Source organism: Antechinus flavipes, chromosome 4, assembly GCF_016432865.1.
Source record: "Antechinus flavipes isolate AdamAnt ecotype Samford, QLD, Australia chromosome 4, AdamAnt_v2, whole genome shotgun sequence".
NCBI lineage: Eukaryota > Metazoa > Chordata > Mammalia > Dasyuromorphia > Dasyuridae > Antechinus > Antechinus flavipes.
This window is the reverse complement of record NC_067401.1, coordinates 220,768,565-220,794,436: the sequence shown is the minus strand read 5'-3', so window position 1 is coordinate 220,794,436 and position 25,872 is coordinate 220,768,565. Positions and strand designations below refer to the sequence as shown.

General features: G+C 34.0%; 1 protein-coding gene across 2 annotated transcripts in view; it reads right to left on the bottom strand.

Moving 5' to 3' along the window:
• Positions 1 to 25,872, bottom strand: part of TINAG (tubulointerstitial nephritis antigen) — a 229,519-nt gene that overhangs the window by 130,347 nt on the left and 73,300 nt on the right. For both annotated transcript variants that reach the window (XM_051997176.1, XM_051997177.1), the window contains exons 5-6: positions 15,529 to 15,652; positions 6,341 to 6,491 (exon numbers count right to left, since the gene is read on the bottom strand). In XM_051997176.1, the coding sequence (XP_051853136.1) occupies positions 6,341 to 6,491; positions 15,529 to 15,652 (275 nt within the window). The remainder of the gene's footprint in view (positions 1 to 6,340; positions 6,492 to 15,528; positions 15,653 to 25,872) is intronic.

Below are 25,872 nucleotides of genomic sequence, written 5' to 3'. Positions count from 1 at the left end.
CACTGAGGTCCCAAGCACATGAGGCTAAATAGTAATATAAGCTTGGAGAAAGAATGGCCCCCGGCCCACTCTTTGTGCAAGTCCTGATGTGTTGTATAGGAAATGACGATTCTGGTGGATGGAGGCAGGGGAGTGAAAAAGGAAGGGGAGGAGAGCTCAGCCCCCACTTTCTCTGCTAGCTGGCTTCCTGTCGCAGCTGCCCATATTGCTATCACAATCCTTTTTGCCCATATTGCTATCGCAATCTTTGTTCACCTCTTCACTTCAATAAAGACTGAAGATTTTTCCCTTAACCTGAGTTCCTGACTCTGGCTGATTTTAAATACGTGATCATTACATATAGCCATATGAAAAAATGCTCTAAGTAACTATAAAATTTGCATAGAAATGCAAATTAAAACAAATCTGAAGTACTACTACATATATATTAGATTAGCCAATAAGACAGAAAAGGACAATGACAAATGTTGGAAGTCATGTCAAAAAAATATGAAGCATCAAGGCACTCTCAGTGGAGTATTTCAAATATTCTGTAGCGCAATTTGGAACTATGCTCAAAAAGCTATAAATCTATGCATAATATTTGACTGAGCAATATCACTGCCAGGTCAGTATCCCAAAAAAGATTTTAAAAGTTATCTAACAGATAAAGGAGCTATATATACAAAAAAAATATTTATAGCAGATCTTTTTTCTGGAGGCAAAGAATGTGAAATTGTGGGCAGGCTCATCATTTGGAGAATGGCTGAATAAATTGTAGTATGATTATTTTAGAAATACTATTGTGCTATAAGAAATGATGAGCAAAGATGTTTTCAGAAAAATCTAGAAAGGTTTCCATGATCTGGGTCAAAAAGAAATGTGCTACATACAAAGTAAAAACAGCATGGTAAGATGATCAGCTGTGAGTAACAAAACTATTCTCAGAAATACAATGATCTAAGACAACTCTGAAGGATTTATAATGAAAAAAAAAAATTCTATCCATACTCAGAGAACGAACTGACAACATCTTGATTGACCACACATATTGAAGGGTATTTTTTTTTAGATTTCTGTTGTTGTTGTTTGATTGGTTAGCTAATTGATTAGTTTGATTTGGGGGGGGTCTGTTTTCTTTCACAATATGACTATTAAGAAAATGTTTTGCATGACTACACACATATAAACTATATTGAATTGCTTGTATGTTCAGTGATGGAAGTACAAGGGACAAAGGAATCTGAAACTCAAAATTTTAAAAATGAAAATTTAAAATTGTTTTTATGTGCAACTTGGGGAAATAAAATACTAAATAAATGAATAAAATGAAAATTATGTATACCCATGCAAAGCTATATTCTAGTCAAGAGATTCATTGCAGCATACTTCCATAGTTTTTATAGAGGTCAGAGTTGACTATGTTCTTTAGAATGCTAATTTTTCTTATTTACTGCCTAAACTTTAGATATTTGTGTATAGATACCTGAAATCCTGAAATTTACCACTCCTTAACTTTCTGGGTTTTTGTTTCAGTAAATTTGTGAATATCTCAAAGATGCTGCTCTACTTCTATTCACTACATCTATTCTCCCAGTTTCTTAAACTGTGGGCTTTGACCCCATATAGAAATTCATAACTGAATGTGAGGGTTGTGAAATTATGATTTATTATCAGTAAATATTTGATTTATATATGTATTTTAAATACCTGTGTATCATGGGTCATGTAAAAAATTTCTGAGCAAAAAAGAGTCTCAAATGAAAAAAGTTTAAGAAGTATTGTTCTAGAACATTTACTGTAGTATATATAAATAGCCAGTTTTCTACTTCCCTCAAGCCTTTTAATTTGGCTTTAGATTTGACTTGCATAATACCAGGCAAACATATGCTTACCAGTTTTTGTTATGTACATTCCACCTCTGGTTAGGATACTGTATTCCTATATTTTAAGTTCTGACCAAGAAATCCAAATCACATTCTCAAACATTACCTTCTTAGCCAACTATGAATTCCCCAAACCAGTTTTTTCTCTTCTGCATCCCTTGCCTTCATGAGGAGCCTTGAAGAAAACACCATCTGTGTCCTCATCACCTTCAATTTCTCATATGAGATGTCATAATCTTTGGCAATGTTTTCAAGATTCTATCCAAGAAGAACTTTCACAGTAAATGCTACAACTTAACTTGTTCCTTGTTCCTCTCCCCTGCACAGGGTAAATTTCTGTGATTTTAATTCCTTGTATTTCACAATAATATATATCTGCCCTGCCTTTCCTTGACTTACTATTTCTCTATCTCCTTTGTCCTAAGAGACAAATGATTTTTTAAATTAAAATAACAATCAGAACTGGAAGTATCCTTTAGCTAAGTGAATTTTGTGATAAAAGTAGTGTGTCTGACATAGCTTTTAATCTGCTGTCATGGAAGGCAATGAACAAAAGTTACATAGGCAAATATAGATGTGTTTCAATCTGCATTTTTAGAGGGAATATCTATTTTAATTAGATTACGGATCCATTTAATAAGTGGCATTCACATACATCCAAAAGGTTTGCAAAGTGATTTGCATGTGCTATCTCTCATGTAATCCTTTTAACAATCCCTAAGAAGTAAGGGCTAAGGCAAAGAGAAATTAAATTACTTGTCCAGAGTCACAAAGTTAGTAAATAAAAATTTGGTCCCAAGTCATCTTGTCTCCAAATTCAGTATCATATCCACTATACCGCTTCTTTCAATAAATAACTATAGTTTTTAATACAAATTTTATCACATAACACACTAATAAAAATGCCTTAGAGTCTAAAGTGACCATGATGTTTAGACATTGGATATTAAATGTAACCCCTGAAATATTAACATAAGTAAATATTTAGTGTAATGTAAACACAATCCTGTCAGGTTGAATTTTGATCTTACCAGAAATAAAAATTGAATGCCTTGTAAGTGTAATGATCTAGCTCAATGCCAAAGAAAAAATAGAAAAATAAATCTCTTTGTCAAGATAGGGGACTATGATAGCATAACTGAGAAAAATATTATCAGACATGATAGATTCAATGATTAATTTTGCTGGAACCTTGTTTGGCCTTTTGTTTTTCCTTTTCTTTTAAGACATAGATTTAAATAAATAATTGGTTAATTTTTAAAAGAAAAAAGAAATCAAATTATTGGATCAAAAATTAAAAGATGAATGTATCACATGAAAAATAAATTAAAGCAAATTGTTAGGAATTATTTTGTACCATTAAATGTCAATCTATTTGTCTAACTGAAATGGATGTGTATTTACAAAACTAGAGAGACATAGAGATAGATGAATAGAGATAAATAGATTGATAAATTGATTTTAGACAGACAGATAGATAGATGTAGATAGACAGACTGCCCAGATTAATGGTAGAATAAATAAAATAAATAAATTTATTTTAGTAAAAGAAATTGAATAAGCCATCAATGAGATTGCTAAGAAAAAAATCCCTAGAAACCTTTAGATTCACAAATGAATTTTACCAAACATTTCAGAAATCATTAATCCCAGCACTATATAAAATATTTGAAAAAAATAGGTCAATATGTACGTGCCAAAATGTTTGTGGTAGCCCTGTTTGTAGTGGCTAGAAACTGAAAAATGAATGGATGCTTATCAATTGGAGAATGGTTGGGTAAATCATGGCATATGAATGTTATGGAATATTATTGTTCTGTAATAAATGACCAGCAGGATGAATAGAGAGGCTTGGAGAGACTTACAGGAACTGATGCTGAGTGAAATGAGCAGAACCAGGAGATCATTATATACTTCAACAACAATACTATATGATGATCAATTCTGATGGAAATGGACTTTTTTTGACAAAGAGAAGATCTAATTCAGTTTCAATTAATCAATGATGGACAGAAGCAGTTACACCCAAAGAAAGAACACTGGAAAATGAATGTAAACTGTTGGCATTTTTGTTTTTCTTCCCAGGTTATTTTTACCTTCTGAATCCAACTCTTCCTGTACAACAAGAGAACTGTTCGGTTCTGCACACATATATTGTATCTAGGAAATACTGTGACATATTTAACAGTATAGGACTGCTTGCCATCAGTGGTAGGGGGTGGAGGGAGGGAAGGGAAAAGTCAGAACAGAAGTGAGTGCAAGGGATAATGTTGTAAAAAATTACCCAGGCATGGGTTCTATCAATAAAACGTTATAATTATTAAAAAAGAAAAAAGAAAAAATAGGTCAATAACTTCTACGAAATTCTTTTTTATGACACAAGTATGGTTTTGATACCTAAAACAGTTAAACAAAAACAGAGAAATAAAACTATAGACCAATTTGTTTAATGAATATGAATGAAAAAAATTTAAATAAATTAGCAAAAAAAATTCCAACAATATATCACAAAGGTCATGCCCTGTGATTAGGTAAGATTTGTACCAAGAATGAAAGGTTAATTCAATATTAGAAAAACTATCAGCATAACTGATTATATTAAATCGTAATAAGTATTATATGATTATCTCAATAATTGTAGAAAATTTTTGATTAAAAAACAATACTCAATTCAATTTAAAACACTAAAAAGCATAAAAATCAATAGATCTTTTCTTAAAATTATAAATAGTACCTATTTAAAGCCAAGAGCAAGCATTATTTGTAATAAGAATAAAACTTGAAGCCTTCCTACTAATAATGGGAGTGAAGCAAAGATGTCCATATTACGATTTTTATTCAGTATTGTACAAGAAATGTTAAATATAACAATACAACAAGAGAAAAAATAAAGAAAAATAAGCAATGAGGAATAAAAATTATCACTTTTTGTAGATGATAAGTGAGGTAGAGGAATATGGGAAAACTGGTTCACTAATGAACTAATGGGGTTGTGAATTCATCTAACCATTCTGGAAAACATTTTGGCACTATCGCCAAAGGATTGTAAAACCATGTATACTCTTGGATCCAATAGTACCACCACTGGGCTATGTCCCAAAAAGATAATAAAAAAGGAAAAAGAACCCACATGTGCAAAAATGTTTATAATAACTCTTTTTTGGTGGCAAGGAATGGAAAATTGAGAGGATGTCCATCAATTAAGAAATGAATTATATTATAGTATTGTATAATAATTATATTAATAATTAATAAATTATAGTAAATGAATATAATGGAATACTATTATTCTATAAGGAATGATGAGCAGGCTGATTTCAAAAAAGTTTGAAAAGACTTACATGAACTAATGCTAAGTGAAGTGAGATAAACTAGTAGAACACTGTACACAGTAACAATCACATTGTGAGATGGTCCACTGTGATAGACTTAATTCTCGAAATACAATGATTCAAGACATCTTCAGAAGACTCATATTGGAAAATGTTATACACATATGGAGAAAGAACTATGAAGTCTGAATGCAGATCAAAGCATACTAGTTTCACATTTTTACTTTTTTTTTCTTTTTCTCACAACATCACTTAATGTTTACCATAATCATACCTCCATAAACTATGTCAGATTGGAGTCAGCTTGAGAAGGAAGGGAATGACGGTTGAAACTTGTTTAGTTTGATGAGTTGTATCCTATCAGTGTGTATGGATTATTATCAAAAGCCAAGTATTTTTAAGGCATGTCCAAATGAAATTTACTTAACTAGTCTACTGACTTTCCAAAAACCTAAATGAAGATAACCAAGATTTCTGTGGCATTTTCTTTTTAAAGATAAGCAACAATGACATTCCTTATAACTTCTCAAGCCATTAAAAAAATCTTTAGAATTGCCATGAGTTAGATTAGGAATGCATACATTCTTTAAATGATATGGTCACAGTACAGCAAAGTGTAGATAAATATCACAGGATAGCAAACAATTTCTTTCAATAAATCATTAATCATGGCAATTTAATTCAATTCAATTTAGCAGATATTGTCCTACACACTTTCTGACACTGAGACAACATACTACAGTTGAAAATATTCCTTTGGAATTAAAAGAAAATAATTTAAATATTATTCCAAATTTTGGTATGTCAATGGACAAGTCATTTAACCTTTCCTCTTTGTTTTTTTTTTCTTTTTATCAAAAAAATAGAGAGGTGTCTATAGTATTTATCTCTTAGAGGTATTGTAAGGATTAGATGTGTGAATATATTCAATGTGCTTTACAAATAGTAAAGGCCTATGTTAAAACTGGCTATTATAAAAGATTCAATGTTTGTGACAAACAGACCATTGCCCTTGGCCCTGAGGTAAATTTATACCCAATTTATACCCAATAATCAAATACATTTTTCAATATTTGATTATAAATTCTAACTCTGAATGGTTCCCATAAGAAACCTGAAAATACATTTTGAGCTGCTATTTACCCACGTTTTCTCAGGTACCACCAAGCTTTGTCAATGCTTCCTCCTTTGCATCCATGCCGATTTTTGACACAGCAAGAGATCAAATTCTGAGGAGATAGATTATCTGTATAACGACCATTGGACTGAATTGCTATTCGATCAGCTGCTACACCTGATTGAAGTAAAGTATTGACTTGTTACAATATAAACCATTTTCATTCATATACATATATAGTTCATAATACCTTACCAATTGACTTTCCAACCTACTAAAATGTAATTAAATATGTTGTTATTAGATATATAAATACATTATATCAATATCCAAAGTATACCACACTAATGTGCATTGAGCCCAGATATTTAAAGAGATATGCCAGAGCATACTTCAATGATTTTTTGCAGTATTTATCAGATCTTAACTAACACAGTAATTTTTTTGTTTGCTTGTTTCTCTTTATTTTTCTGGCAGGTTTTGTTCTTGTTTTGGTTTTTTGTTGTTGTTGTTACAAAATAAGAAAAAAGCAAAATAGAAAAAGAAATACAGAAAAGGAAAATTTAAAAAGACACACACACACACACACACACAACCCCACAAAACACTGCCATGTGTCCAACAGAACATTGGGGAGGATTCAAAATATATAATAAATTTCCATGTCAAGAAAGCATATATAATAACAGAAGAGATTATATGCATGAGTGTCCCTTTTTTTTTTTTCTTCCTAATACATTATTCTTGTTTTCTTTGTGGTGTACTTTTTACTTTTTTTTTTTTGCACTTCCATTCACCCCATCTACCCCAAGCAGGATACAGTGAAACACATACACACACACACACACACACACACACACACACATATAGATTGTGTGTGTGGTATATGTGTGTGTGTGTGTGTGTGTGTGTGTTCATACCCATCCACACATATACATATATCTATATACACACATACATACACTTAAACATGCATACATGCTGACATTTACTCACCCACACAAAAACACACATTCACTCATTTACACAAACATATAAAACAATATGAATATAGCTGAACTAATATAGATGTCTCTCTTGATTGAATCTTTAATTGACTTTGCCTAAAATTATTGATTACTAGACATACTTTTTTTCCTAATAAATTCTACTCCTGATACTTGCTGTGGTGTTTGCTTATATCTCTTATTTCCTACCCTTGCTAACTCTTGTTTAATTCTGCTCCTTAACTTGCCTCACTAAACTTAACTTCTCCCCACCCATGAATCCCTCAATCCCACTAATCTATATACCTTATCTCATTCCTGTTAATCTAAACATCCTTCTATATCCTACCTTATCCTATGCCACCTTTCCCCCCTTTATCACTTTACTATGAATTTACAGATATTATCTCACTACCATAACTCAACACACTCTTCTATCCCATCTTTACTCATTAATCTATACACCTTTCCCCATTGACACTCTCCATATCCTTCTATACCCTATGTTATCCTATTCTCTCCCCGCTTCTTTCTTTATATATTTCGGAGGATGCTGTATCTTGTTCTTTCTCTTCTCAAAACACAGCCGGTTTAGCTTAGAGCCCTCCAGATGTCTCCAAATCCAAAGGTTCTGTCCTTCAGCCTCTGCCTCTGCTTTCTTCAGCCTCCAACCAACATAGAGATGGAATGAATCTCTTGTCTCCTTCACTTGGGGCTCAGCTAGCTTTCTGGTGAGTCTTTCAGACCAGCTTGGTCTCAGTGGGGGGCGTGCAGGAGCCCAGCCACCTACCACAGTGGTGTGAGATGAAGATGAATCTGGTTGTCCACTGAACTCTCACTCGTAGCTTTATCCTCTGAAAACTCTTTGTCTGCCACCAGAGTCGCTCCTCTCCAATCCAGCTGAACTCTCCTCTGCGACCAGCCAGCCAAGTGGAAAATGTATTCTGGAATAGCTCTCTTGCCTTATATGTGAATCTTCTGAGAGAATGGGATTATGGGTTTTCTCCCATAGTGCTCTCTGGCCCAAAGAGCTTTAAGGGAGGTGTGAACACAAAGGTGTAAACACAAGCATTGTACTAATTAGTTCTACTTAGTACCTTGTTTCAGGTTCTGGCCAAAATCTTCTTGTAAGATTAGATCAACTCTAATTAGTTAGCAGTTTGTAAGGATTCCAACATCTCCCCCTTTCTTTTGTTAGATGAAAACACCAAAGGAAATAGGAAATCTAATCAGATTAGTGGGTTTCTGAAGGGGTACACATAAATCCATCAATATGGGCCAGAACTTTGTAACAGATATACATGGTATACATAAATCCATCAATATGGGAGGCATTATACACAATTTACATAAGCACATAGCAATATAACACAGGCTAGTAGTAATGTAACAACATGAATCAACCTGAAAATTTACACATGTCCATAAGTCCTAGAAATAGTCCATAAGGAATCCATTGTGCGTTAGTTCATGTGCCAGGAATCCAATAGTTCCTGTAAGCCCTGAAGTACTACAAAAGTCTCATCAACAATTTTTCATCTTAAGGAATCCAATTGTTCTCGCTGGTTTTTCAAGAATTAAAACAGTTTCATCTTGTGTTAGGAAATCCAATGATTCCTGAAGATTTTAAAAGTCTTTTTAACAGTCTCCTTGTCAGCTATGCTCTTTCAATGGTGAGCACAATCAGCAACAGAACCACCCGATATTTCTTGGGTCTTCTCCTTTGTTTCAAGGGTCTGCTCCATCTCTCTGTGATGGACAAGGCGAATGCGGCTCATAGGCACCCATCTGATTCCTTCTCCACATGTAGAGATGCAAGCAAATCTATCTATCTATCTATATATATATCTATATATCTATATCTATATATCTATATATATATATATATATTTATTTATATATACATATAATTGTATCGGTCAACAGTGATTTCAAGGAACCTTTCTGGGACCTGTCACTGGAATTTCCTGAAAGATACCACTGTAATGGAAAAGAAATGGCTGCCCAGTATCCATGCTTGGTTACAGAAATGTTGGCCAAGTTCACAGAAACTGAAGCTTTAGAAGGAAAAATATATGTGTGTGACCAGTGTAACACAAAGCGCAGGAAATTTTCTTCAAAACCAGTTATACTCACAGAGGCCCAGAAACAGCTTATGGTGTGTCGGCTGCCTCAAGTTCTGAGACTACATCTTAAACGATTCAGGTGGTCAGGACGTAATCATCGAGAGAAAATAGGAGTACATGTTGGTTTTGATGAAATTCTAAACATGGAGCCATATTGCTACAGAGAGTCTTTAAAGTCCCTCAGACCAGAATGTTTCATCTATGACTTGTCTGCTGTTGTCATGCATCATGGGAAAGGGTTTGGCTCAGGACACCATACTGCATACTGCTACAACTCTGAAGGAGGATTGTGGGTACACTGCAATGATTCCAAGCTTAACATGTGCACTCTGGAAGAAGTGTGAGCACACGTGTGGGTGTGTGTGTGTATGTGTGTCTGTGTTTGGAACCATTGCTGATGTGAGTAGATTTTCAGAACTACAAGTCCTCCACCTCACCAATGCCTCAAGACTGGCTCTTCCTATGCATCTTATTTGTATAACATAATTACTAATTTTACATTTTCCTAGATACTTTTGCTTTTTAGAAGCAGATCATACTCAACTCTGCTCCAATCTTTCTTTTAAGCTATTCAATTACTAATGTCAGTCTTAAACATATGGTAAAAACTTCCATGTAAAGACATAAAGAATTTATCCATGTTAAGTTTCTTGAAATTAATCTTTGCTATTGGCTCATATATTAAATTTTCTATTAAGTTTGGGTTTGATTCAAAGTCCTGAAAATCTGCAAATTCACTAAATATCTTTTTTTTATTCAATATTATAGACAATTGTGCTAAATATATTTTTGGTCACAGGCCCAGTTCTTTTGATTGCTTGTATATATGATTCTAGGAACTGCCATTATTTTTTGTCATTGCTGACAAATCCTATACAATCCTAATTGTAGCTCTAGCATATATGAATTGTTTTTGTCTTGTTTCTTGCAAAATTTCCTTTTGACCTGGGGGTTTCAAAATTTAGCAATAACATTCCTATGTATTTTCCACAAAGGATCTCTTTGAGGTGGTGATCAATGGATTTTTCCCTATTTCAACTCCCCTTCATGTTCTATCACTCCAGGATAATTTTCTTGGATTATTTCTTGCATTATTGTGTCAAGATTCTTTTTTTGGTCACAGTTTTCAGGTAGTCTAATTATAATTTTATTTTCTCCTTTTGATCTTTGCTTCACATCTGTGGTTTTTCTTATGTTTCACATTCTGTTCAAACCTTCATTCTTTAAGTTTTGTTTGATTCTTTCTTAATCTCTTATGCTTCATTGTCTTCACCTTGCCTAATTCTAATTTTCAAGGAATTATTTTCTTCTTTAAGATTCTATATCTGCTTTTCTAGTTGGTTAACTTTTTTTTCTAATCTTCTTTTTCTTGAATTTTTTAAAAAGTTTTTTTTTCTCAACTCTCTCACTTGATTTTTAGTCTTTTATGAGTTTTTCTATAAATTCTTTCTGCGCAGGTAGCTGTTTAACTACTTGGGGTAGAAGAGGCATCTTTTTAACTTCACTGTCCTCCTCTGAAGATGAACTCTGGCCTTCTCTATTCCCATAGTAAGTTTCTTCTTTACCTGGTCATTTGAGAGAGAGAGAGAGAGAGAGAGAGAGAGAGAGAAAGAAAGAGAGAGAATGTGTGTGTGTGTGTGTGTGTGTACCACTAGTGTAAGCATTCCTAACTCTGGATTTGAGAGGATGATACCTCTAGTTTCACTTTAGCTCTCCTCTTTTACTTGAAATCTTAAACCAAAACCTCTGCCTTTCTGTAAATGCCAGCAGCCAGCAACATCCCTATCCCACTCCTTCTAAACTGAGGGAGTGTGCTGGACCCTTCTCTGTAATGTTCTGGTTAGCTTTCTGGAGGTCTTGGGACCAGTCTTCATTTCAGCAGAGTAATCACAACTACAATAGCCAGGGATAAGTCCAAATTCCTTATTGTCTCTTTCAGAGTCTGTCTCTTTGCTTTATTTGTTGTAAGATTAATTCAATCATACTGAACTAGTTCAGCATTAATCACCATGCTGAACTAGATAACCACTGTCTTATAAATTCCACTGAGTTAACACCTTTTAAGAATCCTTGTTTCAAGTATACTTCTCCAGAGTTCTGGCTCTATACTTCTCATCTAGGGTCACATCTTTGCAGCACAGCTGGATTTAGCATTGATAATCAACAGAGGTTCATTCAGTTTTGCCAGCCTCAGACCCCCAGGTCATCAAGCTATCTGCAAGGTGAAAGTTCCTATGGCTCCACCTGGCCCTGGGGTTCCCTACTTGCTATTTCTGCAGAACTAGATTGAAGGTGTTTACATTGGTTAAACCTGGTTCTGAGGTGTTTCGTAGGGTCTTGTCCAAAGAGGACCTCTTGTTCTTTCCCTCGTTGTCTTTGTTTTTCATCAGTTTATGTTCACCCTGAGGCACATATTTTTTCTATTTGTTGGGAAAACTGGAGAGTTTGAAATTTTCTATACTACTTCACCATCTTCTCAGAAACCTCCTGTTTGATTGTTTTTTTATGATACATTTGAAATGTATTTTCCCTCCTAAAAACAAATCATCCAGTCATTAAAATCCATATAAGAAGCCTTAAAGAATGTATCAATCTGTTATCACATCTTCTTTTCCTGGTGCCAAATAATGCCATACTATGATTTTTGCTGAACTATTTTGATAGTAAAGATCTGTAAATATTGCATATTCCAACCAAACTGCTATATAAACATATCTGAGATTTATAGCATCAACTGAAACTTGACAAGAAAGGAATCAAAAATATGAAGTCCTCAAATATACCAAAATATTCATAGCAGAACATTTTGTTTATAACAGCAAAAACTTGGAACAAAATGGACTTCAATTGATTGAAGAATATATTAATAGAAAGAATTCAGAGAAATGTGGAAGACTTTTATAAATTGAATAGAGTAAAATCATCAAGAGGAGGGAGAAATGTACAAAAAAATGAAGATATAAATTAAAATAACACTGATCAACATCTGATCTCTCATTAAATTCTAGAAAATTGATGGTGATAAAGATTATTTCCTTCTAATTAGAGAGGTGAGGTCTTGAGAGACAGAATGTTACATATAGTGAGAAGCATCATTATTATATTAATTTTTCTCCTAAACCATTTTTCTTTGTTAGAGGATTAAATTCAGAGAATGGAGATAGAGAAGAGGAAATGGTATTCTACATAGAGTCCTTGACTTGGAACTAAGAAGATCTGAGTTCAATTCCAGTACTTAGCATTGTCTGACCCAAGTTAAGTCATTTGCTCTGAAACTTGGTTTCTTCATATGTTCAGTGATAGGTTCAAGCTCTAAATATATGATCCTAAGAGTATTAAAAAAATAAAAAATTAAGATAAGAGTTATTCTCAAAAGATTCTCCTGATATATATTAAGGAGGATTTACTCTTATTTAGGATCATAGAATTAGAGCTATTTTCTCAGAAGGGACATTCAAAATTATTTGGTCTAATCTCTTTATTTTACAATTGAGGAAATTGATTCCCAAAGAGGTTGTGACTTTTTCAGGTTCACAAAGGTACTAAGCAGCACTGATGGATGGTTGAACTGAGTTTCAAATTCTATATAAATATGTGTATTTTTTTAAACTAGGCCATGGCTGTTCCCCCAACTTCCTTTGCTTTACATGAGGCTTTACTTTGAGGTCTGCCTTTTGGAATTTTCTTCTCTCATCCTCTTAATGGAGTTATAAAATTCTGTTGCCAAAATTGCCTTTGTAGTCAGTCTACTCAAAATGCTCATGTTAGAAAAATCTTCATTTAAAAAAAATTATACCTAAGCATTATTGTTATAGCTCCTATCCTCCTAAACTCCTCAATTCTTTTCACTGGGATTCGCCTGAGGTCACATAAGTATAAACAGCATTCAAAATACCACTATTATTCTTATATTCCAGTAACTCCCCATTCAATTTAAAATCCAATTTTAAAGTACTTCATTTAAAGTACTTCATTGCCTTGAAAGTAGAAGGTTCAGTACATGGGTTCAGAATCAACAAAGATTTTTTTTTTTTTAATGATTTAAGGTTACCCTTTATTTGGTCTAAAATTCAATACTTTTCAATGAAATGCAATTGAAATACATGGATTTTTTCCTGTTTTTCTCCTATATATATAATCTACAGAATACGCCCCATCACTTATCCAGATATATCTGCATCTCAGAGAGTATTTAGTTCAAATTTACATGTAATATTTAGAAAAAGATCAGAGAGCAGAAGAATGATTCAATTCATTTGACGTTATTTTCATCTCCCTGTTTTAAAAGCTTTATTGAGCATTACTCATGGGGCACATTTGCTTGTTGTTTCTGTTTATTAGTTGCTGTCTAAAAATTTGCCCTATGTTGCTTGCTCATTCTTGCAAAAATCTTTACTGCTTGAGTTTCTGTCATTGAGATTGAGTTTGATTTGTCTTTGTAACTAGCCACTTTTTTTTGCCATCTTTTCTGAAAAGTCCCCTTTTTTCCTTCACCTCTTTATTTTTCTAATTTATTTTGACTTGTTTAAATAATTATCTAAATTGCTATGAAAAATAGTATATTCTTATTATAGCCTTATATCCAGCCTCAGATAATTACTAGTTCAATTATCCTGATTGTTACTTAATCATTCTTTTCTCAGTTTCCTCATCTGTAAAATGAAGTTAACAATAGGACCCTACCTCATAGAGTTGTTGTGAGCATCAAATGAGTTAAAATATGAAGAGTGCTTTGAAAACCTAAACGAGGCATATAAATGCTAGCTGTAAATATAATGATAAAATATTTATATTTATTAGTATAATACTACATAATATAATGCAAAAAATTATATAGTGCAGTTTGGATAGATAACTGGTCTTAGAACTGGATTGATTTGAGTTCAAATTCCACCTTTGACACCTATTCGCTATGTGACTCTGGTAAACCTATTTAACCTCTCAGTACTCAAGATACCTCTCCATAATAGTTATGTTGCAGATACAGTGCTAATTTGCTTTGAAAGAGGTCATTTCCACATTTGAGAGTTCTCTATATCAATGAAATGACAAGTCTAGTGCTTACCCACAATGCAATGCAGTACAATACAGTGTAGTATAAAGATAATATATTGGGCACCTAACATATTCATAGGAATCATCAGAACTAATGACTAAATCTTACCAGAGATAAACACTGCTATTTTTACAATTTTGATAAGTAAAATATTTCTTTTAGGACAAAGGCCTTTTTGCAACCCAAAGGGTGACTAAAAAGTAATGAATGTGACTTTAAAGTAGTCATCTGAGATTGACTAATTACAATAATGTTGCCAATGCTCAGACTTGATTCAGATTGAGGGTTAAATTTGGCCTCTAAGGTCCTTTTCAGCTCTTAGTCTGTGATCCTAAGATTGTCCTCAGAGTTTGTGGGTCCATTCTTTGGTTATATTTAATTCTAACAAAGCTCATTGTTTGAAAGTGGTTTTGATGTTTGAAAGTTACTACAAAGGTAGGTGGTCTAGGTGAGTAATATGATTTCTGATGAAAAGTAAAAATATGATATAATAATAAAGAAATGAGATGTATCCATTTTGACCTTGTTTTGGTATACAGTGTGAAATATAGGTCTATAGTTTCTGACATATTTTCCAGTTTTCCCATCAATTTTTCTAAACATCTAAAACAATATTAATATGACTGACATATAATGTAGATTGCTCTGTTGATCAAATCTTTGTTTGACTTTGCATAAAATCAATATTGACTAGTCTTTTTTTCTAATAAATTCTACTTCTGATTCTATCCATTTTAAGCATGCAAATCTTCATCAGGCATGATTTAGAACCTTATAGGTATACTCATTATTTAATTTTTAAAAATAATAGATATTACAATTGTAATCTATTTAGCATTGGCACTGGAAATTTTCATAAGTTAAATGCTATACAAGGGATCATGGGACCTGAGTTTGTTTTCAAAGTCTTGTTACTAATTGTATTATTACACTCTGTCTCAGTTTCATTGTTATAAAAGAGATTGTACCAGATAATCGCTAAGGTTCCATCTAGTTCTCATACTATAAGGAATTTATAGAGAAGAGAATCAAAATAACAATATTACTTGCAGTGGAAAATGCCCAGGATGCAGCACAGTTTTTTTGATCCAAGGGGTCATGAGTCCATCCAGGCCACTTGTAGGAGGAGATAAAAAACTCTGGAAGATGGATCTCTGATGGCAAATTGACCTAAAAAAAAAATATGTGTGAGAGTAAACAAGAGTACCAGTCCATCACAAGACCACATCATCATAGATTTAAAGCTTGAAGGGATCTTAGAGTTAAAGTATTTCAACTTCTTCATTTAATAGTTAATTAGCCTGAGACCTAGAAAGATGATTCTACAAAGGCATACATATAGTAAGAAGTAAAACCTGGAGTTGAAGCAAATCCTCTACATTTTACTCTAACCTGCCTCAATATTCCAAGACAGGTACAATTAAAGTGGGTTAGGTAGGTGATTCAGTATATTGAACATTTGGCCTGGAATCAGGAAGACTTGAGTTTAAATTCATACTCAGACTCACACCTAGCCATGTGACCCTGGCAAATCATTTAACCATGTTTGTCTCAGTTTCCTCATCTGTAAAATGAGCTAGAGATGAAAATAAGAAACTACTTTGGTATCTTTGCCAAGAAAACCTTAAAAGGGGTAAAATGCTGGATATTTGGGTAGCTAGATGGCACAGTGAATAGAGTGCCAGCCCTAAAGTGAGGAGAACCGAGTTCAAAGCTGACTTCAGACACTTAATATTTCCTAGCTGTGTGACATGAGGCAAGTCACTTAACCCAATTGCCTCAGCAAAAAAAAAAAAAAAAAAAAAAAAGTAGAACATTCCTGAACAATAACAAAATAACTGCAGAATAAAAAAAAAACCGTCCAGACAAAAGTTTTATTTGTTTAAAAAATTCATTTTAAGTTGGAGATGGCTCAATAAGAGTATCCAATTGCCAAGGAAAAATAATTAAAGAGTTTTGTTGTCATTTTGTTTTGTTTTGTATTGGCTGATTGATTTTTTTCCCCTATCCCCTAGAAGTTAGTTCACTTGAGAAAGTAGTTTTGGCAATAGTGTGAAGAATAAGTTGCAGTAAATAAGACTGGGAATGGTGAGGAAAGAGATGAATGATGGTGATAGTTGTGGTAGTGATGGTGATTAACAATTACAGTCTAATGATATTTTTTGCTTTACAACATTCACATAGTTCTCTAATGAATGTGATTTTTTTGTCAATTCACGATTTTTGAGTGGCAAAGCTAATCATGTCAATTTTTCAACCCAAATTTTTAAAGATGACAAGGTGGGAAGAGAGAGAAATAGAGACAAAGAGACAGAAATACAGGGATAGGGAGACAGAGATTCAAATAGAAAGAGAGAGGCAGACACAGAGACACAGAGACAGAAAGACAGAGCTAAAGAGAGGTGAATAGATTATTGATAGATAGATGAATATAGATTTTAACAGCAAATGTTTATTAGTGATAATTTTTTGTAGTATGATAAAGGGAACTGACAGAGAGAGTGGTTATTCTGGGTTATTGTTTCTATCATCCTAAGTCAGAGCTATATTCATTAGAGAAGAAAATAGAATACTGTTATTTAAATTCGTCCTCTACAAAAACAAGTATTTCCAAGGTTAAGCACATTTTTTTTTTCTTGCTTGCTTCTAATCTGAGTCAGGAGAGGATTTTCTACATGATAATCCAGGGATTGATTATTCTTGATTAATCTGAGAAGACCAAAAGAAAACCCCAGGCTTGGAACGCTTGAGAGTTGACTATTAAAGTACTTTGATAATTCAATTTCCTCCCCTCAATTCCTATTTAGGTTCTATAGTATTCATCCCCTCATGGGCTTGATATTAACATGTGTTGACTCCATTCTGTTAAATTCTTGAGGAAAAAACTGCAGCATCAATAGTATACTATAAAAACATATTGCCCTAAGACATTATGTTCAAATTCATTACATCAAAGAGATGAAAGGGATCCCAGAAGTCAGTTAGTCCAAGTTCAACCTCTTATAGATCAGAAAACTAAAATCAAGGAAATTTAAGTAACTTGTCCAAGATAATATAAAGGCGGGATTAAACCCAGGACATTGGAGTCTAGAGCAAATACCCTTTCTAATGTGTCAAAACCTTCTTTTCATTACTTTCAATTTTAATAGTATCCATCCATTTATATAGTCTCCTTTCTGAAATGGGAAATAAAGTGATATGAATTTAAATGAATGAGTTAGTTAAAATGAAAACTCAAAGCTCTGTTTATTTTAATCTAAATTACGTTTTTAATTTGAATTTTCTGGAATGGTCCATCTTATGTACTGTTATTTTTATATAAATTATGTTTTTAATCTATATTTTCTGGAGAAGTCCATCATATGTACATTTTCAGAATGCAATAGGAAATATAAAATAACTATTTTTTTAAGTTGGAGAATAACAAGTAGAATAGAAGCAAAATGTAGATAAATTTGTTGCTATTTCTAAATTTTTGAAAATGTGTGTGTGTACACATACATATCATTAGCTGTAAATGTGTATGCACTTTATATAGATACAGAAATAAATAAAATGTCAGGATACTGCTCAACTTTCTTATAAAAATTCCATATTATATGCATACATGTCAAATAACTGAAAAGAAAATTTAGAATGAATCTATTTGAAAATGTGTACCTTCATAATAACTCCTGAGTTTGAGCTACAATAGAAAAAAAAAAGATATTTGTTTGTTCCTTGACAGTGAAAGACATTAGTCACTGGATCTATGTACTTAAACTATGTCCACATGGATGATAATTGTAAAGAGGAAAAAAAGACTTTTAGTCAAATTCTTCATCATAAGATGTCAATTAAAATATGATGGATAAAGCCATTGAAACCAGCCTCAGATACTTATTAGTTACCCAATTAGTGATCATAAGTAAATTCATGTAACTTCTTTGTGCCTCAGTTTCTTTATTTGTGAAATGGGAACTGTAATAACACTGCAAGGTTATTGTGAGGATCAAGTGAGATAATACGTATAGTAGTTTTTCTAAACTTAAATGGATGTTTATGTAAATATTTTATATATGGAGATAAGGACTGGTTAGCCCACTAACTAAGTTTAGTATCCAAGGAGGTCATACTCACTTCATTATCAAAGCACAGGAGGTACAATCATAGACAAATTTCTATTTTTGTTTATAAGCATCTGAAAAGCAAAATATCTGAGATAATTCATATGAAACACTTTGAAAATATTAAAATACTATGTAAACATTAGCTATTATTGTTGTTAATAGCTATTTTTATATAGTACTCTAAGTTTTTTTAGAGATTTTATCTCATTTTTATCCTCAAAATAACACTAGAGGATAGAAGCTATTATTGTGTCCATTTTACCAAAGAGGAAACACTCAAAGAAGTATGGGTTTGGATAGATAGATATAAATATGTTAGATAAAATTATAGATAAGAAATTATTTAATAAATGGGACAGAAGAGATTGATGGATAGATAGACAGATAGATGAATAGAACATAGAGCATTTTTAAGCACTTACAATGTGTCAGACAGTCAGTTAGTGGTACAGCTAAGAGAGTGCCAGGTCTGGAGTCAGGAAGACTTGTCTTTCAGTGTTCAGATCTAGCCCCAGATACTTACAAGCTGTGTGATCCTGGACAAATCACTTAACCCTATTTACTTTAGTTTCCTCCCATGTAAAATGAGCTGGAGAAGGAACTAGCAAACCACTCCAGTATTTTTGCCAAATAAACCCCAAATGAGATCACAAAGAGTCAGATATGACTGAAAACAAATGGACAATAACAAATATATCAGGCACAGTGCTAACTACCAAGGATATTTATCTAAACAGGAAAATAATACCTATCCTCAAGAAGTTTCTAATTGTGGAAGGTAGCATTTAAAGGAAAGCTGGAAATCAAGGCAAATGGGTAAGGGAGTTGATGAGGAGCAAATGCAGGAGCAAGAGTGGTCTAGAACATTGAGTTGTGAATGAAGTGAAATGTGACTGACAGTGCTCTTGAAAGAGTGAAAGATAGTCACTAGTCAATAAGTTAGAACTTTAGAGTGGAATTATCATGGGCATGATAAAATTGTTGATAAAAAAGAAAGGATGAAGTCCAAAGGGTTGAAATATGAGTTAGCAAAGCATGGCTGGATTGCTTCATTAAAGACTAATATGCCCATTGAGTTTTTAATTAGGAGAATGGGTTTCCTCCAGGGGAAAAAAAAAATAAAAGAGGAGGATGGTGCTCAAAGCAAAAGAAATTAGATGATTTGCTAAAAGTAACAAAGCTGGGGGGCAAAGTCAAGATGGTGGAGAGCAGACACAATTTTCTGTGTCCTCCTCTGATCTTCTCTCAAACCAATAGTAGATTAAACCTTTAAACTGATTTGGAGTCATAGGACCCACAAATATTTGGAGTATAACACAATTCTAGAAGAAGATAACTTGGAAGAACTTCAGAACAGGTCTGTTTCAAATGGACAGGGGAACAGTCTGCTGAGCCCAGACTGCAGCACAGAGAGTATGGAGCAAGGACCTGGAATGGGGAGTCAGAGCATTGCAGTTTCCACCCCACTTGGGAATCTTCTGTGAGCCTCTTAGGCTAATCTGTCCTGGGTGGGTGATTTAGCAGATTTGTTATACATGAGACCCCAAAATTAAGGCTCCAAGGAATTTCATGGCTAAATTTCAGAACTATTGCATCAAGGAAAAGATATTGCAAGCAGCTAAAAAGAAACAGGATTATCCAGGACCTAGCAGCTTTCATCATAAAGGATCAAAGAGCCTGGAATCTGATATTCCAAAAGGCAAAGGAACTTGGATTACAGACAAGAATGAACAATCCTACTAAAATGAGCATTATCTTTCAATGAAGAAGATGGACATTCAGTGACATACGTGAATTTCATCTATTTCTGATGAGTAGATCAGAACTGACCAAAAAATTTGATCTCCAAACACAGAAAAAGAACTATTGAGAACTTTATTGGGTCTACTTAGAGAGTGCAGGTATAATTTGATTTTATTACGATAATATAAAAGTAACACAGCTAGCAAGTAACTAAAATGGAATGTAAATTCCAGTCTTGCAAAGACACCAGAACCAGTACTCTATTCAATATTGCTATGCTTTCTTTCAAGTAGCTAGACTTATTATTATTATTGTAATTGTAACACTATATGGAACAAATGATAAGGCTAAAAAAGAATCATTTTGTTATTGTAGATGCTGATCATAATGTTAGGTTTTGAAACTGCATTCACTAATAAATTTTTAAAATTCGGGGGCGGGGGGGGGGGGAGGCGGGGCCAAGATAGCAGAGAAGGCACAAATGACTTTCTAAGCTCCTCTCATACCCTCATTACCAATTTTTAAAATCAGTCTCAAAAATAGCAAAAAAAATTTGGTAAAATTCATGAAGATTGGAAGTACAACAGCTTACCAGCCAAAGATAATCTGGAAGATCACCAGAAAAGGTTTGTCCTGTGGAGGGGGACGGGAGGGAGGGGGGAAAATGGGGGGGAGGGAAGGGATATCAGACCAGCACAGGCAGGTATAGAACCAGGAGCAGGGTGGCCTCCATGGTTGGAAGGTTTACATAGAGCTCTCTGCCATAGCCTGATTGCTTTGCTTTAGTTGCAGAGTAGAGGACCAGCAGAGATATTAGAAGCTACGGTAGAGGGTACTCTGAAGAATGCCATAGCCTAACAGGATCTGACTGTGCCCACCCAGGACTAGAAGTGACTCAGCACAGACCAAAACACAGCATTGCAGTGGCATTCTGTGGCTAGGAGCTTTGGGGGGGGGGGAGGGAGAGGAGGACGGGGGAAGGAAGGGCACTCAAAAATCTGCATTGCAGGGGGCTGTGCCCCAGGCAACCTCTAATCTGCATAGTGGGAGGCTTGGCCTGGGGCAGTGGAATTTCCCCAGCTCGACAATCTCCAGTCAGAGACACTTCCGGTGCCATGAGGGGTAGGGCAACTGCTAATACTCAAAGTAGACTTTTTGGGGAAGGGTGGGGGGGAGGAGGCAGTGATATTTTCCCTGCTCAGTCTCTAGCCCCAAGGCAGTGGCTAATCCTCACAGTGGGACTCCTCTCAGGGCACTTCTGCAGCTCAGCCTACACTACCCAGGCCTGAGTCCAAGTCACTTCTGGGGTGGAGCTTTTCCCAGAGCACCCCAGCAGCTCCACTGCTCTTTGAAGAACATAGAAAGGACAGCTACAATCCATATACCTATACCTGCTCTGCAGAGGAATGATCGATAGCTTCTATACAGAAAGAGAGCAGGTTTTCAAACACAAATAGACTAATAGCAGATAGTCTCCAGACAATACCCCAAAGGGGGATGTAACCTAGTCCCCAACACAAAAGGTTCTCCTAGAAGAAACTATAAAAAATCTTAAAAAAGAACTAGAAGAAAAATGGGGAAAGGAAAGACAAGTTTTGCAAGAGAGCAACAATTTCCTTTTTCTTTTTTTTTTTTTTTAATAACTTTTTATTGATAGAACTTATGCCAGGGTAATTTTTTACAGCATTATCCCTTGCATTCACGTCTGTTCCGATTTTTCCCCTCCCTCCCTCCACCCCCTCCCCCAGATGGCAAGCCGTTCTTTACATGTTGAATAGGTTAGAGTATATTCTGGATACAATATATGTGTGCAGAACCAAACAGTTTACTTGTTGCGCAGGGAGAATTGAATTCAGAAGTATAAATAATCCAGGAAGAAAAACAAAAATGCAAGCAGATTATATTCATCTCCCAGTGTTCTTTCTTTGGGTGTAGCTGCTTCTGCCCATCTTTGATCAATTGTAACTGAATTAGCTCTCTTTTTCTAAGAGACCCACTTCCATCAGAATACATCCTTAAACAGTATCATTGTTAAGGTATATAATGATCTCCTGGTTCTGCCCATTTCACTTAGCATCAGTTCATGTACGTCTCACCAGTCCTCTCTATATTCATCCTGCTGGTCATTCCTTACAGAATAATAATATTCCATAACGTTCATATACCACAATTTACTCAACCATTCTCCAATTGATAGGCATCCATTCATTTTCCAGTTTCTAGCCACTACAAACAGGGCTGCCACAAACATTTTGGTACATGCAGGTCCCTTTCCCTTCTTTAGTATCTCTTTGGGGTATAAGCCCAGTAGAAATACTGCTGGATCAAAGGTTATGCACAGTTTGATAACTTTTTGAGCATAGTTCCAAATTGCTCTCCAGAATGGCTGGATGTGTTCACAATTCCACCAACAATGTATCAGTGTCCGTGTTTTCCCACATCCCTTCCAACATTCCACATTATCTTTCCCTGTCACTCTAGCCAATCTGACAGGTGTGTAGTGGTATCTCAGAGTTGTCTTAATTTGCATTTCTCTGATTAATAATGATTTGGAGCATGTTTTCATATTTCTATAAATAATTTCAATTTCTTCATCTGAGAATTGTCTGTTCATATCCTTTGACCATTTATCAATGGGAGAATGGTTTGATTTCTTATAGATTAGAGTCAATTCTCTATATATTTTGGAAATGAGGTCTTTATCAGAACCTTTGATTGTAAAAATGTTTTCCCAGTTTATTGTTTCCCTTCTAATCTTGTTTGCATTTGTTTTGTTTGTACAAAAACTTTTCAATTTGATATAATCAAAATTTTCTATGTTGTGGTCAATAGTGATCTCTAGTTCTTCTTTGGTCATAAATTCCTCCCTCTTCCAATTTATTTATAATCTCATTCTTTATGCCTAGGTCATGAACCCATTTTGATGTTATCTTGTGTATGGTGTTAAGTGTGGGTCAATGCCTAGATTCTGCCATACTAATTTCCCATTTTCCCAGCAATTTTTGTCAAATAGTACATTCTTATTCCAGAAACTGGGGTCTTTGGGTTTGTCAAACACTATATTATTAAAGTTATTGGCTGTTTTGTCCTTTGAACCTAACCTATTCCATTGATCAACTAGTCTATTTCTTAGCCAATAACAGATGGTTTTAGTAACTGCTACTTTATAATATAATTTTAGATCTGGTACAGCTAGGCCACCGTTATTTGACTTTTTTTTGTTAATTCCCTTGAAATTCTTCACCTTTTGTTTTTTCATATGAACTTTGTTGTTATTTTTTCTAATTCATCAAAGTAGTTTTTTGGGAGTCTGATTGGTATAGCGCTAAATAAGTAGATTAATTTAGGTAGTATTGTCATCTTTATTATATTTGCTTGCCCAATCCAAGAGCATTTAATATTTTTCCAGTTGGTTAGATCAGACTTAATTTGTGTGGAAAGTGTTTTGTAGTTTTGCTCATAAAGTTTCTGATTTTCCCTTGGCAGATAGATTCCTAAATATTTTATACAATCAGTAGTTACTTTAAATGGAATTTCTTTTTGTAACTCTAACTGTTAGGTTTTGTTAGTGATATATAAGAATGCTGATGACTTATGTGGGTTTATTTTATACCCTGCAACTTTGCTGAAGGTGTGGATTGTTTCTAATAACTTTTTAGTAGAGTCTCTGGGGTTCTCTAGGTATACCATCATATCATCAGCAAAGAGTGATAATTTGGTTTCCTCATTGCCTATTCTTATTCCTTTAATCTCTTTCTCAACTCTTATTGCCAAAGCTAGCATTTCTAATACAATATTAAATAGTAACGGTGATAGTGGGCAACCTTGTTTTACTCCTGATCTTATTGGGAATGGTTGCAGTTTGTCCCCATTACATATGATGCTTACTGCTGGTTTTAAATAGATGCTACTGATTATTTTAAGGAAAAGCCCATTTATTCCTATACTCTCAAGAGATTTTCATAGGAATGGGTGTTGGATTTTATTAAATGCTTTTTCTGTATCTATTGAGATGATATATGGTTTTTGTTGATTTGATTATTAATATGGCCAATTATACTGATAGTTTTCCTAATATTGAACCAGCTCTGCATTCCTGATATAAATCCTACTTGATCGTGGTGTATTATCCTGGGGATGATTTTCTGTAGTCTTTTTGCTAATATCTTATTTAAGATTTTAGCATCAATATTCATTAGGGAAATTGGTCTATAATTTTCTTTCTCTGTTTTCAACCTACCTGGTTTAGGTATCAATACCATGTCTGTGTCATAAAAGGAGTTTGGTAGGACTCTTTCATTCCCTATTTTTCAAATAGTTTATAAAGCATTGGGGCTAATTGTTCTTTGAATGTTTGGTAGAATTCACATGTAAATCCATCTGGTCCTGGGGATTTATTTTTAGGGAGTTGATTAATAGCTTGTTCTATTTCTTTTTCTGAAATGGGACTATTTAAGCAATTTACTTCCTCCCCAGATAATCTGGGAAGCCTATATTTTTGGAGGTAGTCATCCATTTTGCTTAGGTTATCAAATTTATTGGCATAAAGTTGGGCAAAGTAACCCCTTATTATTTCTTTAATTTCCTCTTTATCAGTGGAAAGTTCTCCTTTTTCATTTTTAAGACTGCCAATTTGATTTCCCTCTCTCCTTTTTCTAATCAGATTTATCAAAGGTTTGTCAATTTTATTGTTTTTTTTCATAAAACCAACTCTTAGTTTTATTTATTAGTTCAATAGTATTTTTACTTTCTATATTATTAATTTCTCCTTTTAATTTTAGAATTTCAAGTTTAGCAATTGATTGGGGGTTTTTTAATTTGGTCTTTTTCTAATTTTTTAAGTTGCAGGCCCAATTCATTGATCTTCTCTTTTTCTATTTTATTCAAGTAAGCCTCTAAGGATATAAAATTTCCCCTTATTACTGCTTTGGCTGCATCCCATAAATGTTTTTTTAATTTAAATTTTATTTTATTTAATAATAACTTTGTATTGACAGAATCCATGCCAGGATAATTTTTTACAACATTATCCCTTGCACTCGCTTATGTTTCGTTTTTTCCCCTTCCTCCCTCCACCCCCCCCCCAAGATGGCAAGCAGTCCTATATATGTTAAATATGTTGCAGTATATCCTAGATACAATACATATTTGCAGAACCAAACAGCTCTCCCGCTGCACAGGGAGTATTGGATTCAGAAGGTAAAAATAACTTGGGAAGAAAATCAAAAATGCAAATAGTTCACATTCATTTCCCAGTATTCCTTCTTTGGGTATAGCTGTTTCTGTCCATCATTTATCCATTGAAACTCAGTTAAGTCTCTTTGTCATAGAAATCCACTTGCATCAGAATACATCCTCATACAATATCGTTGTCGAAGTGTATAATGATCTCTTGGTTCTGCTCATCTCACTTAGCATCAGTCCATGTAGGTCTCTCCAAGCTTCTTTGTATTCATCCTGCCAGTCATTCCTTACAGAGCAATAATATTCCATAACATTCATATACCACAATTTACCCAGCCATTCTCCAATTGATGG